Here is a 19,721-nt window from a genome sequence, read left to right on the forward strand (position 1 = left end):
CTGAATAAACAAGCTCCAAGTGCAAAGAAGCCAAGCATTCCAAGATCGGGGAGCCTGGGATTGTGACCCAGGCCGGAAGAGAGCGGCAGAGCATGAAGAAGAAATCTGGTGTGCCGACGGCACAGTAATCGACGAGCAAGATAATAGGACAGGAAACGGATGGCCACCGGATCTCCGTGGTGTCCGCAACGCAAGGATCCAGGTGGAGTCAGTCGCCTCCTCTCGCTCTCTCCGCCCTGGACAGCAACAGTCCACGATGCTCTCGTGCTTATTCTTCCGTCTTCAACCACTCAAGAACCGGTAGATCTTGCGATCGGACGGGGGCCAGTCGCTCTGAAGCGGCACACTGCGACCTACGTGTTTTACTGGAGGCAATTAAGCAGAGATCACCGCAGTGCCTACTCAAAGATCACTTCTGTACTCTGCACAAAGGCAAGGTCAGAGCCAGCTTCCGACCGAGACAAGCCAAGAGAAGATACTATGTACTTAAAAACAAACAAACCTACGGTCAAACAAGATGCAATTAAAAAAATATATATATCACTAGGAAAAAATACATTTTTATTTCAGAGAAAAGGTGGATAAAACCAATGACACTGGCCCGCCATCGCAACCCCACCCACCCCCAGCAGCCAAACTGAACTATCGGGCTGCCTCCTGGAGACGCAGTCACTGAGAATGCCGAGTGCTCCTACTGGCTGCAGACACCTTAATGCTGGAATTTACAGCCGCTGCTTCTTCGGAACAGAAAGGCTGCCGGACTGGTGAGGAGGGAGCGTTCTGCAGCCGACTCCTGTTCCACATTAAAGCTTGGGGGGAGACACAAAGAAAAGAGGTCGTTTCTAGGCACACAACAGGAACGGTTACGGCAGCATTTTCACATAGTCAGCAACAACCCAGAGCTTAAAATACGGCCAGCAGAAATCGGCTTCCAGTAGGCTGGTGGGATGTGTTGTAAAGCCTGGAGGGCCTCTGTCCAGCCGCCACACCTCACCCACATCAGCTCCGTTAGTGTGTGTGGATACACATTACCATCTCCCCAAGCTTACACACTCAACCCTCACACCTCCACCTCCACCTGTTTACCATTCAGTTATCCACAACTTCTCCCAGACAAATCCGCAAATTCAATCTTCCTTGTCCTCTGTCTCACCACCTGTTCTATCCCAGGATATTTAACATCTACTTTCCCTCCCTCTTTCTACATCCCCTTCCACCCGACCAAGCTGTTCTTTTCCTGCCTCTCACATCCATCCAAGTTTCTCCCCTGTCCCAAATCTCCCCCTTCCTACAAAACCTTACATGCTCACCCAAAGCTAGCGGCTCTGTCACCCCCTCTCCCCCACCTTGCTTGAACCCACCACATTAACCATCACACTCCAGGATTCCTGCCCCACTCTTCACCTCGATACCCTGGACCCGTCAAGCCTTGGCTGAATCTGCCTTCCACTGTCACAATACCAACGGCAGTCTTTTTAGTCTCCCTGCCATTAACCAGCCAACAGCGACTAACCCCGGTGGCTCCACTTCCATGTTCTAATCTAGCTCTTGCAATAAACACTGTCTCTCGGTCAGCAAAGATCCAGATATATAGCCTGCTCTCAAACGGATTACTCCCAGCTCCACCAATAGGCCCACTCAAACCACACAAGATGGCAAGTCGATTAATGCTCAATGACTAATTTGCGAGAGCCCCATTTGCACATCAGTTGCAGCCACTATGTTTAAGACATCCCATAAGCTATGCCTAGCTTTACTTACCAACTCTGCTGAGATCTCTACCGTCAGAGCAGTGACCTGTGGGTCCAGTTGTCACAGGAGCTCGTGTGCAGATGTGCAGGATCCTTTTATTAGCAGTAATGGCACTTACTGATCTATACCAGTGTGCCAGCGACAACAACCTAACCAATGAACCTAGAACATCTCAGCTGATAGGAATTAAAGCCAGGGTTAGAAAACACAACAATAAGGGTCAACTGTAATGAAAGAAATGCTACACTATCAAGTGCTCACCAGAATCCCAGTGGGGGGTCATCCAAATCCCAACTTGATTGATGAGGCTGAGAACAGCGAGGAAATAAAACTGGCCAACGATACATGAACCATTATAAAAACAGACAGAAATTCAGTTTTGCTTCAGCCACTGCTGACGCGATGACAATGTAATCAGCTTTCAAGGTTCTCTGATGCCGCATAGGCTGCTGACAACCTTCAATCTTACAACTGCTGACTACATCATTACCCAACATCTGTGAGCAGATAATCACCCAGTGTTTCAGGGTACAATGTAAACCAGTAGAGTCCTGGGTTATCTGTTCCATGTCATCTTATGCTTTCTCCGTTTAGCAGACCACAGTGCATTGGTCCTTCATGCATTTGGGCAAAAATGTAAGCAGAACTGCTGGTTGTGTGGAGACCCTTCCGCTCCTGGTCAGAAAGGCTACGCGTTAAACTGCTGAAGTCCTTACCTTGATGTTTCTGCCTCCCAGCATCACCGAGTTCATCTGCTCCAGAGCAAGTTGAGCTGCCTCTGGAACCTCGTACTCCACAAAGGCAAACCCCTACAAGTAAAAGGAAGGGCCTCACTCTCGGCTCTGCTACGGCACAGTGCAAGCCAGCTGACCCCAGCCATCTTGCACACACAAAACCCAAGGCTTCACAACCACATGCTAATCACTTAGCTAATACCCCAACCTAGACAGCATATTGGGGGCTGCACTTTGAGAATTTCCTGCTTACATTTCTCATTTAGTCTTTCACTACCAAGTTTCTTTCTATACAAGCCACCTGCGATCACTCGAGTGCGTGCACATCCATCGATACAGATTAGAAAGGCCCTCTGGTCCATCTTAGCTCAGCCATTCAGAGAAACACTACAATTTGCACCTCCAGCTGTTAAAGGATTGCAGGACGTTTATCTCCCAAACCCTACACCCTAACCCATTGCTAATGTTAACTGCTGAATTGGAAAAGAACTAACTGACCAGCCCTACTTTCTCCAGGAACATAACAGGAGGAGGCCATTCACTCCCTCGAGCCTAATCTGTACCTCAACCCACCGGAAATATATTTGCTTCATGGGTTCTTTGCTTAAGAATTCATAGCAACACTTTGCTAGCAAGAACGAGTTGGTTTATTAACAAAGGTTTAACAATCACACTACACATTACCAGTTCATCGTGGATGACCTAGACCCAGCTGGCAGCAGTTTTATTGAGTCTTGTGAACATCATGTGACTGGCTAAGCCACTCTCAATGCAACAGCTCTATAAACCCATGAGCATACTCACAGGGGCATACATTACATCACCATAGTTCCACATCCCTCGAGATCTTTACCTAATGAAAATCTATCAATTAACCCCCCGCATCCATAGCCTTTTGGGGGAGAGGGTTCTAGATTCCCACGGCCCTTTGTGTGAAGAAGTGCTTCCTGACATCGCCCCTGAACAGCTTGGCTCTAATTTTAAGATCATGTCCCCTTATTCTGGATTCCCCCACCAGAGGAAAAAGTTTCTCTCTAGTGACCCTATTAAACACCTCAATCAGATCACCGCATAACCTTCAAGACACAACTTGCTCTCAATTAAACCATCTAAGTCGAGTGTCATTCTGGTGAATGTGCGCGGCATTCCCTCCGGGGCAATATATCCTCCCCAAGGGGCAGTGCCCAGAACTGAACGCAGTGTCCAGATAGGGCCTGACCAGAGCTCTGAACAACTGAAGCACAAATTCCTCACTTTTGAATTCCAAACCCCTCGAGATAAAGGCCAACATTCCATTAGTCTTTTTAATGACTTCTTGCACTAGCATTTAATGATGTGTACATGGATACCCAAATCCCTTTGCTCCTATGCAATTCCCAGTCTCTCGCCATGAAGAAAATATTCCAATTTGTCCCCCTCAAATCCAAAGTGCATGACCTCACACTTGCCCACATCGAACTCCATCTCGTTTCCCCCACTGACTCAGTCTGCCCATGTCCCTTTGTAACTTCCTGTTCCCAACCACACAAATTACTGTGCCTCCTAACTTAGTGTCATCTGCAAACTTGGATATACAACTCTTTATTCCTTCATCCAAGTCAGTGATATACATGTTGAAAAGCTGAGACCCCAGCTCAGATTGCTGGGGAACACCACTTGTCACATCCCACCAATTAGACAATGTTCCCTTTATCCCTACTGTGTCTCCTTTCTCCCAACCAGTCCATGTTGGGTTACCTCCAATTCCCTGCGCTCCCATTGTTGCTAATAAGCTCCTGTGCGCAACCTTATCAAATGCCTTCTGGCAGATTATAGAGATAACATCTATAGGCACTCTAGTTCAAGCTCATGCCTCAAGTCCTACTGAGTGAAGTCACACTCCTGATGTATAAATCGGCATTTAATGCAAGCGAGGAAATTTGAGCCGCCTTACTCCTGGTCTTCCACAGCTGACTGCATTCAGGCACAGTACCAGAGGACTGGAAGACAAACATCACATCACTGTTCAAAAAGGGAGACAGGAATAAACCAAAGCCAGTGAGTTTATCAGTAGTGGAAAGTTACTAGAATGCATTAGAGGACACAAGTGAGAAATTGGAAAGAAGCAGGCCAATTAGGGAGTTAGCATGGTTGTGTGAAAGTCATATCTAAATAAAATAATACCGCCAGTTTACAGGCAATATGATGGAAGTGTTTAAAATGATGAAAGGAAGGGACAGGGTGGATAGAAGCAGACTGTTCCTAATAGTTGTAGAGGCCAAAGATAGAAAATTCTAGTTAGGATTTTAATCGCTCCACCATCGGTGGCTGTGCCTTCAGCTGCCTGGGTCCTAAACTCTGGAATCCGCTCCCTGAATATCTCCGCCTCTCTTTCCTCCTTTAAGACGCTCCTTAAAACGACCTCTTTGACCAAGCTTTGTTTTGCCCCAACATGGCTCGATGCCAAATCTTGCTTTTTTTTTTAATGTAACAGTCCCGTGAAGCGATTCATGAAGATTCAGAATAGGCCAGCAGAAATGTTTTCACGCAGAGCTGAGAGGCTGAGGAATTCCGTTCTGGGGTTAATGGGAAATGGGGTTGAAGAGATATGGGAACAGGCAGGTAAACGTTACAATAGGACTAATTGCTTGCATGGAGGGTGAAAGCCCATGCTGAATGGCCTGTTTCCATGTTATAAATTCTATGTAAAGTGATCGAGAAGACTACTGCGATGTTGGGTTTCATCACAAGTAGCACAGAATATAAAAGTAAGGAGTTTGACAGAGCACCATCAAATCTCATTTGTAGTAACAATTACTCTCAGCAGCCTCTCTGTAGGAGGGAGATGCAGACTTTGAGACTGTCTGATGACCACTCACCGATATGACTATGTGGGATGAAGGGAATAAGTTATGGTGAGGCTGGGTAACTTTAGGTTATATTCCCTAGAGATTGAAGTGGTTAAGGGGTGACCCAGTTAAGGTAAATGGGAATTGACTTTTCCCTCTCGTACGGGAAACAGAGGATCTTACATCAGATAAGCGGCTGAAACAAGCCAGAATATTTTTTTTCTTCCACAAAATGGGTTCAGAATATGGAATGCACTGCTTCCAATCAATTAATATATTCTAAAGGAAGATTAATACTTACTTGGGAAGTCAGGGGTGGGAGAAAGGACAGGGAAGTGCAATTAAAAGATAAGAGCTTCCCTAGCAAACAAAGCGACAGAACAGGCTTGATTGGCCAATTGGATTACTCCTGGTTCCCGCTCAGATAGCGCCCGCTGAGACACAATGGCTCCAGCCTCTCCTTATAACCTCTGGTGCCAGGGATGCCACACCTCATGGCTCTTCTCTGCACCACCTCCAGCTCTCCTTCACGATGCTGAGAATGATGTGAATAGCACGTTTAGTGAGTTGGTCTCACCGCAGGTAAAGGGTACACAGTCAGATAGTAAATGGGTGACCAACAGGAAGAGCAGGGCAAGGAAGGTAGTGCAGGGGTCCCCTGCGGTCATCCCCCTGCAAAACAGATACACTGCTTTGGGTACTGTTGAGGGGGATGACTCATTAGGGGAGAGCAGCAGCAGCCAAGTTCATGGCACCATGGGTGGTTCTATTGGACAGGAGGGCAGGAAAAAGAGCGGGAGAGCGATAGTGATAGGGGATTCAATTGTAAGGGGAATAGATAGGCGTTTCTGCGGCTGCAACCGAGACTCCAGGATGGTATGTTGCCTCCCTGGTGCAAGGGTCATGGATGTCTTGGAGCGGGTGCAGACATTCTGAAAAGGGAGGGTGAACAGCCAGTTGTCGTGGTGCATATAGGTACCAACAATATAGGTAAAAAAAACGGGATGAGGTCCTACGAGACGAATTTAGGGAGCTAGGAGCTAAATTAAAAAGTAGGACCTCAAAAGGTAGTAATCTCAGGATTGCTACCAGTGCCACGTGCTAGTCAGAGTAGGAATCGCAGGATAGCTCAGATGGATACGTGGCTTGAGGTGTGGTGCAAGAGGGAGGGGTTCAAATTCCTGGGATATTGGAAGCGGATCTGGGGGAGGTGGGACCAGTACAAACCGGACGGTCTGCACCTGGGTCGGACCGGAACCAATGTCCTAGGGGGAGTGTTTGCTAGTGCTGTTGGGGAGGAGTTAAACTAATATGGCAGGGAGACGGGAACCTATGCAGGGAGACAGAGGGAAATAAAATGGAGGCAGAAGCAAAAGATAGAAAGGAGAATAGTAAAAGTGGAGGGCAGAGAAACCCAAGGCAAAAAACAAAAAGGGCCACATTACATAAAAATTCTAAAGAGGCAAAGTGTGTTAAAAAGACAAGCCTGAAGGCTCTGTGCCTCAATGCGAGGACTATTCGTAATAAGGTGGACGAATTAACTGCGTAGACAGCAGTTAACGGATATGATGTAATTGGCATCAAAAACACATGGTTCCAGGGTGACCAAGGCTGGAAACTCAACATCCAGGGGTATTCAACATTTAGGAAGGATAGGCAGAGAGGAAAAGGAGGTGGGTGGCGTTGCTGGTTAGAGGAAATTAATGCAATAATAAGGAGAGACATTAGCCTGGATAATGTGGAATCGGTATGGGTGGAGCTACGGAATTCCAAAGGGGAGAAAACGTTAGTGGGAGTTGTGTACAGACCACCAAACAGTAGTAGTGAGGTTGGGGACAGCATCAAACAAGAAATAAGGGATGTGTGCAATAAAGGTACAACAGTTATCATGGGCGACTTTAATCTACATATTGATTGGTCTAACCAAACTGGTAGCAATGCAGTGGAGGAGGATTTCCTAGAGTGTTTTAGGGATGGTTTTCTAGACCAATATGTCGAGGAACCAACTAGAGAGCTGGCCATCCTAGACAGGCTGATGTGTAATGAGAAGGGACTAATTAGCAATCTTGTTGTGCGAGGCCGCTTGGGGAAGAGTGACCATAATATGGTAGATTTCTTTATTAAGATGGAGAGTGACACAGTTAATTCGGAAACTAGGGTCCTGAACTTAAGGAAAGGTAACTTCGATGGTTTGAGGCGTGAATTGGCTAGAATAGACTGGCAAAGGATACTTAAAGAATTGGCAGTGGATAAGCAATGGCAAACATTTAAAGATCACATGGATGAACTTCAGCAATTGTACATCCCTGTCTGGAGTAAAAATAAAACGGGGAAGGTGGCTCAATCATGGCTAACAAGGGAAATTAAGGATAGTGTTAAAGCCAAGGAAGAGGCATATAAATTGGCTAGAAAAAGCAACAAACCTGAGGTGTGGCAGAAAGTTAGAATTCAACAGAGGAGGACTAAGGGTTTAATTAAGAGGGGAAAAATAGTACGAGGGAAAGCTTGCAAGGAACATAAAAACTGACTGCAAAAGCTTCTATAAATATGTGGAGAGAAAAAGATTAGTGAAGACAAACGTAGGTCCCTTGCAGTCGGATTCAGGTGAATTTATAATGTGGAACAAAGAAATGGCAGATCAATTGAACAAATCCTTCAGTTCTGTCTTCACAAAGGACAAAACCGAATGTACTAGGGGACAGTGGGTCTAGTGAGAAGGGGGAACTGAAGGATATCCTTATTAGGCGGGAAATTGTGTTAGGGAAATTGATGGAATTGAAGGCCGATAAATCGCCGGGGCCTGATAGTCTGCATCCCAGAGTACTTAAGGAAGTGGCCCTAGAAATAGTTGATGCATTGGTGATCATTTTCCAAAAGTATCAACTCTGGATCAGTTCCTATGGACTGGAGGGTAGCTAATGTAACACCACTTTTTAAAAAAGGAGGGAGAGAGAAAATGGGTAATTATAGACCAGTTAGCCTGACGTCAGTAGAGGGGAAAATGTTGGAATCAATCATTAAGGATGAAATAGCAGCGCATTTGGAGAGCAGTGACAGATCGGACCAAGTCAGCATGGATTTATGAAAGAGAAATCATGCTCGACGAATCTTCTGGAATTTTTTTTTTGAGGATGTAACTAGCAGAGTGGACAAGGGAGAACCAGTGGATGTGGTGTATTTGGAGTTTCAAAAGGCTTTTGACAAGGTCCCACACAAGAGATTGGTGTGCAAAAATGGTATTGGGGATAATGTACTGACGTGGATAGAGAACTGGTTGACAGACAGGAAGCAGAGAGTCGGGATAAACGGCAATCACTAGTGGAGTGCCGCAGGGTTCAGTGCTGGGACCCCAGCTCTTTACAATATACATTAACGATTTAGATGAAGGAATTGAGTGTAATATCTCCAAGTTTGCGGATGACACTAAACTGGGTGGCGGTGTTAGCTGTGAGGAGGACGCTAATAGGCTGCAGGGTGACTTGGACAGATTAGGTGAGTGGGCAAATGCATGGCAGATGCAGTATAATGTGGATAAATGTGAGGTTATACATTTTGGGGGCAAAAACACAAAGGCAGAATATTATCTGAATGGTGGCAGATTAGGAAAAGGGGACCTGGGTGTCATGGTTCATCAGTCACTGGAAGTGGGCATGCAGGTACAGCAGGCGGTGAAGAAGGCAAATGGTATGTTGGCCTTCATAGTTAGTGGATTTGAGTATAGGAGCAGGGAGGTCTTACTGCAGTTGTACAGGGCCTCACTGAGGCCACACCTGGAATATTGTGTTCAGTTTTAGTCTCCTAATCTGAGGAAGGATGTTCTTGCTATTGAGGGAGTGCAGCGAAGGTTCACCAGACTGATTCCAGGGATAGCTGGACTGGCATATGAGTGACTGGATCAACTGGGCCTTTATTCACTGGAGTTTAGAAGGATGAGAGGGGATCTCATAGAAACATATAAGATCCTGACTGGACTGGACAGGTTAGATGCGGGAAGAATATTCCCAATGTTGGGGAAGTCCAGAACCAGGGGACATAAGTCTTAGGATAAGGGGTAGACCATTTAGGACTAAGATGAGGAGAAGCTTCTTCACCCAGAGTTGTTAACCTGTGGAATTCCCTGCCGCAGAGAGTTGTTGATGCCAGTTCATTGGATATATTCAAGAGGGAGTTAGATATGCCCCTTACGACTAAGGGGATCAAGGGACATGGAGAGAAAGCAGGAAAGGGATACTGAGGTGAATGATCAACCATGATCTTATTGAATGGGGGTGCAGGCTCGAAGGGTCGAATAGCCTACTCCTGCACCTATTTTCTATGTTTCTATGTTTCACACCTCAGTGATCAGACTGAGCATGGTGTTGGAGGCTTGGTCTGAGCAGTATAGTTTCAGTACGCCCTTCTCTGACTGGTGCTTTACTCCTCTGCCCATATAATCAGCATTCTACTTGTCCCATCAATTGCTGCTCACGGTGACGGAGGCACTTTGAACACCGAGTCTATTAACCCCATCCTCCCCCACCACATCTTTAACTCTATCCATATAAAAACACCTCATGGTCAGTACTCAGGGACTAGAGGGAGCAGGTAGAGGAAACAAACTGCCTTCATTCTATGTAGCAGCTCGACTCTGTGGTGTTCAGCTTTCTCAGTCATACTCTTCCCATTTTACTTCACTGCCATCAGTTACTTAACTACCCATGACGTTAGCTCCCCCACCTGCTAGTTATCATGAGTATCTTAAATCAAAGCTACTCTACTAAATGTGACCAAGACTATCTCAAAGATTTCCTACCGCACCGAACAGGTTGCAGAGGACTGCAGGGACAGGCAAAAAGCTGGAAGTGGTAGGGGCCCCATTATATTCAATAGCCGTAAGCTAGATGTCAGCTTTAGAGCCACAAGTTTCACTGGGGGTCTCCGGGAGTGCAATACTAAGCCCACCTCAGGGTTTAATTGCTACTCGGCCCTCAATAATGCAACACTGACGTGTAATAAGGCGAGAGAAAAGGGGAACCTTGTGTTTCATGGTGACGGAGTCCCACGACATGTCGATGCTCTTGATCGGTCCAAAGGGAGCGAAGGCTTGCCGGATGGTATCTTCTCCCAGCTCGTAGTAAATCGATCCAACGTAAACCCGACACATGATCGCCAGCGCGCGCTGCCTCTGTGCTGCCATCTGATCCAGAGAGGGAGTGAAAGAAAAAAAAACCCCAGTGAATATGTACAACCAGGCAACAGTATGAAAACACCCTAACAGACAGAGTCTGGACAGTCGGGACAAGTAACAGAGCATTACTGCATGTGGTTAAGTAACAGGCCATATCTTTCAGGCAACTTAGCTGCTACACTGCGCAATTAACAAGTGCAGTATAAAATAAATGACTAGGTAGAGAAAAAAGCTATCACTTACTGTGGATCATACCGTCTCAAATAAGCATTTTGAATATTTGTCGTACGGCTTGGCTATAACTCATCTTTTACAGGCTGGAATATCAAACCATCAATCTGCAGAACAGTAAGGGGCCTTTACTTCAACTAAAATGCAGTCTCTGCTCACTGCACGCTCCAATGAGGTGAACGGGCGGAGGAGGGAGGGGGGGTCCGAGAGTCTTTGCTGCAGTCCTGTGTCCTAACATACTGTCTGCAGTCTCGTTCAGTGGGCCTTTCCCCCCATGGTGGTCCGGTAGTGCGACACCAACAGCAGTCGCGCCCTATTGCTGGGAGGAAGGGGAGGGGGGGGGGGAAAGAGATAGAGAGCCCCCAGAGCTGCAGCACACCTGAATCTGCTGGCCTGTGCTGTGATCAGCGCTCGGGGGCTCTGGGCCAGGCTGGGGGTGTGTGTGTGGGGGGGGGGGGGGTGGGGGGGGGGAGTGATATCCTGAGGACCGGGCAAGGGTCCCACCTCGGGCCAAAAAGGAGAAAGGGTTAAAGAAAAGGGCGTGAATGCGCAACACCGCAGCACTGAGGTTGGTCACGGAGAAAGCAGAGGCCTGGGCCACGCTCTCCCCTCGGGTGGGAAGGAGGCACGAAGCATTGCTGTAAATTTGGAAAGGACACAAGGGGAGAGGGAGAATAGAGGGAGAAAGAATTAAAGGGGGGGAAAAAAAAACCAGAGAAAACACAGTAAAAACCCTCGCTTCCCCCCCCGCTCCCACAAAAAGAGCTGACAATACAGCTGTGGAAATTGTTCAAAAAGCAGTCCAGATGTGATGAGAAGGGAAGCACACACAGACATGCAAATGTCATAGTAAGTTGTAAACCTATTAGTGCAAGTTTCCTCAGAGCTTAGCAGTCTCACTTTTAAAATGTACAATACAGCCTGTGTGACAACCTCCAAAAAATAAAGTTGCTTCAAATCAGTCTTCTCAACAGGAAAGGGACAAGTGCTAAGATTTTAATCTGACGATGGCATTTAATCTCTCTCTCCTCTCTCACTCTCTCTCTCTCTCTCCTCCACTCCACCTGACACACTGTCTAAGGTGTTAGAATCTACGGAAACCTCGTGTGCCTGCACAGGTGCTTGCTGCGCCAGTTTACCATCACTCTGCAGCAGAGACGCTACAAATGGTTTACTCTGGGCTTTTAACCAAAACAAATAACATAGCTCAAGACATTTTCAAAACTCCAAGTGTTAGTGCTTTTTGACAAAAGTCCCTACCTGATCTTTGGAGTCGAGACAATCGCACAGTTCCCAGCATGCCCATTTTCGAAAGGAACCCAGTGTCTGATGAGAGGAAGTCACTTATGAAAAAAACCTAATAAAGCCTTTTTTAACTTTGAGGTGACAGTTAAGTGTTACGGATGTAGGTACGCCAGAGTTCCCGCTAGGATTTAAAAAAGTTAAGTGGCCTGAAAAGTTAAGTCCCCGTTTTCTTTTAAAATTAGCTTTATAAATGGTGTAAAACCACACTTAGTGGGTTTTTGTAATTAGTGAACTCTCCCATAGCAAAAACTCCTGTGTGTATACTGGGCTCATCGCATCGAGACTGTACATATCAGCTTGTATACAGTGAAGCCCCCTTATTGTGACTGCTCCCCTATACCCCTCCTTTCACACTGGCTTATGCTCCCAATCACACAGCACCGATCCGCAGTCAGTTTGGATCGATCGGTATCTTGTGTATTAATGACTTGCCGCATTCTAATCTCTCTCTCTCCCCACTCCTCCCCTGTAATTGATCGGGGGCACTCAGACTGTGTCATCTTCCCGTCTCTTAGGATGGCTGCACACTGAAAGAATAGGGAAGAGGTATTTGAGGAGAGTTCAATATAAGTCGCTAAATTTGCAGCAAAATTTACAAGGGGGGGGAGGGAGGGAGAGGAATGTGGAGTGGAAAGGAGCGGGGATTTAGAAAGAAAGGGTGTACAGATCACACAACTGAAACGGATCCAACTGGAGTGCAAGTATCCGGGCAGACCTGGGCCGCTCACTACTGCACGGCAACACAGGGATCTTTGGCAGCTGGGCCGGCTGAGAGTGACAATAAAAGGGCTTCCGCATTGAAAAGTTTTCACTATGGGACATCTTGGCGTTTTATTCCTGGCTTTATGACAACGACAACACCCATTAACCCTTCCCGTCCTCTAACTTTTAATCTACCCTCAAAAGATCAGGGACCGGGCAAATTTACTTAAAATTTTAAATTAACAGGAACCCTGATGTACACGCACAGTTTTAAGTAAGCTCATTTTCAAAAAAAAAAGGAACCCAGACTCTAATCAGAGACAGACTCAGATTTGATATTACTGAGGTGACAAATAAAGAGAGGATGTGTACGGACAAACAATCGGACGGGCGAAGATTTCAGCAGGCAATCAGAGAGAAAATGCCCAGAACCCAGTACTTCAACTATCAAAAGCAGCAAAACTACTGGGGATCACAGGGCAGCCGAAGAAACAGAAGAGAAAATGAATGGATGGCGCACTGCGATTCGAAGTCCTGACCAACCAGCTGGGACACTCAAGCCTTCTGCCTCCAGCCCAACACCACACACACCCAAAGTCAGAACCAGGATTAGAGAGTTAAAGTACAGGCACATGGCCATCGCAACGGCACACAGCCCGTGGTTTGACGCAGTCCGATGCGAGCACAGTCCGTGCGTCAACACTGTAACTTGTGTAACAAACCTCCTCGTCTACCAGAGCGCCACACTGCTTAACAGTCCTGTAGACATCGCTAAAGCAAACTCCTCTGCAATACTACCAGCATGTGTAATAACCAGCGTCCATGGCAGGGTGAGGCAGAGTGCAACTGAGTCACTTACCAACGAGTACCTGCAACAAGCAATTGTCAACCACAGCACAACCAACACAGCAATATTTAGCTTTGGATGCACAGGTATCCCCGGGTGTGGACACACCAGAGGGGCATTTATCCCGGGTAGATACACCAGAGGGGGATTTATCCCGGGTGTACATTACAACATACCCCTGCTGACTATAGACCTTCTCTTCCTGGCATTCATGTTAACCAATGGTTAACTACCCACCCCCCCAGGTACTGGCCCTTTCCCCTATAAATCTGCCGTCATCACCGCCCTCCCCAAAAACCCAACACGTCTCCGATCTCCCTTTCTTCTACAAAGTCCTCGAACATGCTTTCCACTCCCGAGCTCATCTTCCCAGAATCCATGTTTGAACCCCTCCAATCAGGTTTCCATCCCTGACCGTACTGAAACGGCGCTAATGAAAGTCACAAATGACATGCCACGTGACTGTGATAAATAATCCCTTCTCATCATTTTTGACCTGCCGGCATCAAGAGGCCGCCCTCTGGCAACATCTTCCGAAAACAACGTAAGCTTCCACCTCTACACTGGCGACACCCAGCTCCAGCTCCAGCTCTCTCTCATCGAAACATAGAAAATAGGTGCAGGAGTAGGCCATTCGGCCCTTCGAGCCTGCACCACCATTCAATAAGATCATGGCTGATCATTCACCTCAGTACCCCTTTTCCTGCTTTCTCTCCATACCCCTTAATCCCCTTTAGCCGTAAGGGCCATATCTAACTCCCTCTTGAATATATCCAATGAACTGGCATCAACAACTCTCTGTGGCAGGGAATTCCACAGGTTAACAACTCTGGGTGAAGAAGCTTTTCCTCATCTCAGTCCTAAATGGTCTACCCCTTATCCTAAGACTTATGTCCCCTGGTTCTGGACTTCCCCAACATCGGGAACATTCTTCCTGCATCCAACCTGTCCAGTTCCGTCAGAATATTATATGTTTCTATGAGACCCCCTCTCATCCTTCTAAACTCCAGTGAATAAAAGCCCAGTAGATCCAGTCTCTCCTCATATGTCAGTCCTGCCACCCCGGGAATCAGTCTGGTGAACTTTCGCTGCATTCCCTCAATTGCAAGAACGTTCTTCCTCAGATTAGGAGACCAAAACTGAACACAATATTCCAGGTGAGGTCTCACCAAGGCCCTGTACAACTGCAGTAAGACCTCCCCCTGCTCCTATATTCAAATCCCCCAGCTATGAAGGCCAACATACCATTGCCTTCTTCACCAGCTGCTGTACCTGCATGCCAACTTTCAATGACTGATGAACCATGACACCCAGGTCTCGTTGCACCTCGCCTTTTCCTAATCTGCCACCATTCAGCTAATATTCTGTCTTCGCGTTTTTGCCCAAAAATGTACAACCTCACATTTATCCACATTATATTGCATCTGCCATGCATTTGCCCCCTCACCTAACCTGTCCAAGTCACCCTGCAGCCTCTTAGCGTCGTCCTCACACTGCCACCCAGTTTAGTGTCATCTGCAAACTTGGAGATATTACACTGAATTCCTTCATCCAAATCATTGATGTACATCGTAAAGAGCTGGGGTCCCAGCACTGAGCCCTGCGGCACTCCACTAGTCACTGCCTGCCATTCTGAAAAGGACCCATTTATCCCGACTCTCTGCTTCCTGTCTGCCAACCAGTTCTCGATCCACGTCAGTACATTACCATGTGCTTTGATTGTGCACACCAATCTCTTTTGTGGAACCTTTTAAAAAGTCTTTTGAAACTCCAAATACACCACATCCATTGGTTCTCCCTTGTCCACTCTACTCGTTACATCCTCAAAAAATTCCAGAAGGTTTGGCAAGCATGATTTCCCTTTCATAAATCTATGCTGACTTGGACCGATCCCGTCACTGCTTTCCAAATGCGCTGTTATTTCATTTTTATAATTGATTCAAACATTTTCCCCACTACTGATGTCTGGCTAACCGGTCTATAATTACCCGTTTTCTCTCTCCCTCCTTTTTAAAAAAAGTGGTGTTACCCTCCAGTCCATAGGAACTGATCCAGAGTCGATAGACTGCTGGAAAATGATCACAAATGCATCCACTATTTCTAGGGCCACTTCCTTAAGTACTCTGGGATGCGGACTATCAGGCCCCGGGGATTTATCGTCTCCCCCGCTGTCTCTAATTTCTCTCACTGCTAGCCCGACATCCAGTACTGGATGAGCTGCAATTTCCACCAACTAAATATTGGGAAAAATGAAGCCATTGTCTCTGGTCCCCGCCTTATACTCCATCCCTCTGTCTCGCAACTACCCAAGGCTGAACCAGACTGTTCGCAACCATGATGTCGTATTTGACCCAGAGATGAACTTCCGACCACGTATCCTCTCCATCACCGAGACCGCCATCTTTCACCTCCATGACATCGCCCGTCTCTGCCCCTGCCTCAACTCATCCACTGCCGAAACCCTCATTCATGTTACCTCTAAACTATTCCAACGCTTTCCTGGCCAGCTTCTCATCTTCCACCCTCCATAAACTTGAGCTCATCCAAAACTCTGCTTCCCATGTCCTAACTTGCACCAATCCTGTTCACCCATCACCCCTGTGCTCCTGACCTACATTGGCTCCCTGTCTGGCAATGCCTCAACATTAAAATTCTCATCCTTGTTTTCAAATCCCTCCATGGCCTTACCCCTCACTATCTCTGTAATCTTTTTCAGCCCAACAACCCCCCCTGGAGATCTCAGCCCTCCTCCAATTCTGACCTCTTGTGTATCCCCGATTTCAATCACTCCCCCACCAGCAGCTGTGCTTTCAGCTGCCGAGTCTCTGAGCTCTCGAATTCCCTCCCAAAACCTCTCTACCTCTTTTTACTCCTCTAAGATGCTTCCTAATGTCTCATGTGGCTTGATGTTTGACAACGCTCCAGTGAAGCACCGTGGGAGGTTTTATGATGTTAAAGGCGCTGTATAAATGGCCATTGTTTGGAATTAATTCCAGGCATGCTGTTGTCCCAGTGTGTATACCCTGCAGGGTCAGTCATACTCCACCCAGTCTGCACTGTCTTTACACATCAAGTTAAAGCACCTCCCACTGGACCAGTTACACTGCTGATGTGGAGCTGTTCACAATACGTCCTGTCCTGCCACTCAAGATACGACGCTGTCCGAGAGGAGCAGCAACAACTCAGCGAGGGTGGCTGCCTAGCATAAGAAATAGGAGGAGTAGGTCATACGGCCCCTCGAGCCTGCTCCGCCTTTTAATAAGATCCGATCATGGACCCAGGTCCACTTCCCTGCCACTCCCCATAACCCCTTATCGTTAAAGAAACTGTCTATTTCTGTCTTCAATTTATTCAAGCTTCCACAGCTCTCTGAGGCAGCAAATTCCAGATTTACAACCCTCAGAAGAAATTTCTCATCTCAGTTTTAAATGGGCAGCCCCTTATTCTAAGATCATGCCCTCTAGTTCTAGTCTTCCCCCATCAGTAGAAACATCCTCTCTGCATCCACCTTGTCAAGCCTCCTCATAATCTTATATGTTTCGATAATATCACCTCTCATTCTTCTGAATTCCAATAAGTAGAGGTCCAACCCACTTAACCTTTCCTCATAAGTCAACCCCCTCATCTTCGGAATCAACCTAGTGAACCTTCTCTGAACTGCCTCCAAAGCAAGTATATCCTTTTGTAAATATGGAAACCAAAATTGCACGCAATATTCCAGGTGTGGCCTCATCAATATAACTGTAGAAATACTTCCCTGCTTTTATACTCCACCCCCTTTGCAAGATACCATTGGCCTTCCTGATCACTTGCTATACCTGCATACTAACTGTTTGCAATCTTTCTCCATTTAAATAACAACTTGCTCTTTGATTTTTTTCTGCCAAAGTGCATGACCTCACACTTTCCAACATTATACTCCATCTGCCAAATTCTTGCCCACTCACTTAGCCTGTATGTCCTTTTGCATATTTTGTGTGCCCTCCTCACACATTGCTTTTTCTCCCATCTTTGTATCGCCAGCAAACTTGGTTACGTTGGCCTACTTGCAAATGGTTAATATAGATTGTAAATAGTTGAGGTCCCAGCACTGATCCTATTGTTCCTTCAATACTGAGGAGTTTGCTTTAGCAACATCTATAGCACTGCACACTCCCTCTCAGTAACGTTCTTGGTGCCAGCGAAATACCACGGCCACTACACCCAGCAAGAACTTCACCTGGAAACAGTTGGGAGTTACATCTGCTGGCAGCACAATCAGACGAGCACCGACAACCCCGGCAGGCCACCCTCGGAGGGGAGTCTCTGCACTGCCATCTGATGGTGCTGTAGCGAGCCGAAAATGGCCTTTACATTGAGGTGACGTGTCGACAGGTGCCACAGATGAGAAACGCGGACAGACCCCAGCAAAGTGAACCCGGCATCTGATGAATGGAAGGTGTCTCAATCAAATTCAAGTTTAAAAACTGATGAGAAATCTGTGGAGTTACTGAGGTGATAAATTATTGCTCATGGATGGACAGACAGATGAACAGCAGCAAAGAGGAGGTGGGGGTGGGGGTGGGGGGTGGGGTGGGGAGAGAAGAATAAAAACACAAAATAAAAACGTTCTCCCAAGTCAGGAATTGGGCAAGGACTTGCTCGCTACTCAGTAACTCTGCCAGGATTGGATATGAGCCAATCCTTGCCTTACTTGGTCTCCGGTGGGAAAGGCCGTCATGGTGGAGCTCACTGCATTAACCAAACGCCCAAATCATTCCACCCTCGGCAGCAATCCTGTCACAAGGATACATTACCTACAGCTCACTCCCCTGTAACATTCGCTATTATCAGATACTTTAAAAATATTCAGGAACTGTGATGCAATTGTGAATTAACTTTTTAGACAAATACAGAAATGGAGAAGAGGTGAGACCATGAATATGTACAGACGTGGATATAAGCAATTTTCAGCGTGTGAAATATCAACACAAATTATTCGAGTATCTATGTTTTGAGAAGGGGTTCCTGATATTACACATTTTCTAATAACCACACCAGTTTCTAAAATTGTTCAGTGTCCTTATTTGAACCAGACACTATCATTGTTAGGACAAGTGTTTATATTCCTAAAAAGGAAAAAAATAATGCATGTCTAGCAGCAGAATACAGGGGTGGAAAATTTCACAGGGCAAGTTGCAATGTGGAATGTCCTGCCACTGGGGGGCAGCACTGACATGGCCAATACGTGGCAGCGCTCACCGAGGACCTCGAGTTACTTCAACACGCAACCCAGGGAAAATGTCAGAACACAAAGGTTTCGACAACAGTGCAGGAAAAATGTTCCACCCCCGGAATCAGGATTAATTAAAGGGTCAGATCTATAAACTGCACACACAAAGCAAAAACATCACACTTTCATTAATATACCCCAGTGCAACAGAGTAACTCCTCTGCAGTGTGCTCTCTTTGCCAGACACACAACCCTCTTACAGTGCCGGAGGGGCACATTATAGAGGGGTGCTGCTGCAGTAAGAGAGCCTGATGAAGTGCAGATGAGAGAATGAGGAATTACTGTACATCAAGCACTCTGGGGAAAATGTAGAGGCTTCAAAAGCAGCCAAAAGACACAAAGCAAAAATAATTCATTTCATCCGAGGCACAGGGATACTATTACAGAAAAAGCAACGAGAGACCTCCCTCCATGGGCCCTTCAGCAGTCTGCTCATTGCAATGCTCCATTCGGAAATTCCTCAACACAAAAATCAGTAGCCGCTGCTTCTGCTTACACTCAAACCCTGCAGCACAGAAAGCAGTCAAACTAAATTCTCACCAAAGGAAATAAACTGTCATCGTGGAGTAAGGGAGTTGGGAAAAAGGGCAGTCTACCGACCCAAATCAAGAAACAACAGGATCCCATTCACTGACTGCAGAGTACTGACCGCGTGACAGAGGGTCCCAGTCACAGACTGCGTTACACACAGGGTCATAGAATCATAGAAATTTACAGCACGGAAGGAGGCCATCTCGGCCCATTGTGTCCGTGCCGGCCGACCAAGAGCTACCCAGCCTAATCCCACTTTCCAGCTCTTGGTCCATAGCCCTGTAGGTTACAGCACTTCAGGTGCACATCCAAGTACTTTTTAAATGTGGTGAGGGTTTCTGCCTCTACCACC

General features: G+C 46.7%; 1 protein-coding gene across 2 annotated transcripts in view; it reads right to left on the reverse strand.

Annotated features, from left to right (window-relative positions):
- LOC139264787 (poly(U)-binding-splicing factor PUF60) overlaps positions 1-19,721 on the reverse strand; it is a 179,663-nt gene that overhangs the window by 136,569 nt on the left and 23,373 nt on the right. The window contains exons 4-6 of one of the 2 annotated variants that reach the window (XM_070881925.1): positions 11,973-12,038; positions 10,329-10,490; positions 2,469-2,561 (exon numbers count right to left, since the gene is read on the reverse strand). In XM_070881925.1, coding sequence (XP_070738026.1) covers positions 2,469-2,561; positions 10,329-10,490; positions 11,973-12,038 — 321 coding nt within the window. The remainder of the gene's footprint in view (positions 1-2,468; positions 2,562-10,328; positions 10,491-11,972; positions 12,039-19,721) is intronic. The other variant, XM_070881926.1, reaches the window with a different exon arrangement.

Source organism: Pristiophorus japonicus, chromosome 5 (assembly GCF_044704955.1).
Source record: "Pristiophorus japonicus isolate sPriJap1 chromosome 5, sPriJap1.hap1, whole genome shotgun sequence".
NCBI lineage: Eukaryota > Metazoa > Chordata > Chondrichthyes > Pristiophoridae > Pristiophorus > Pristiophorus japonicus.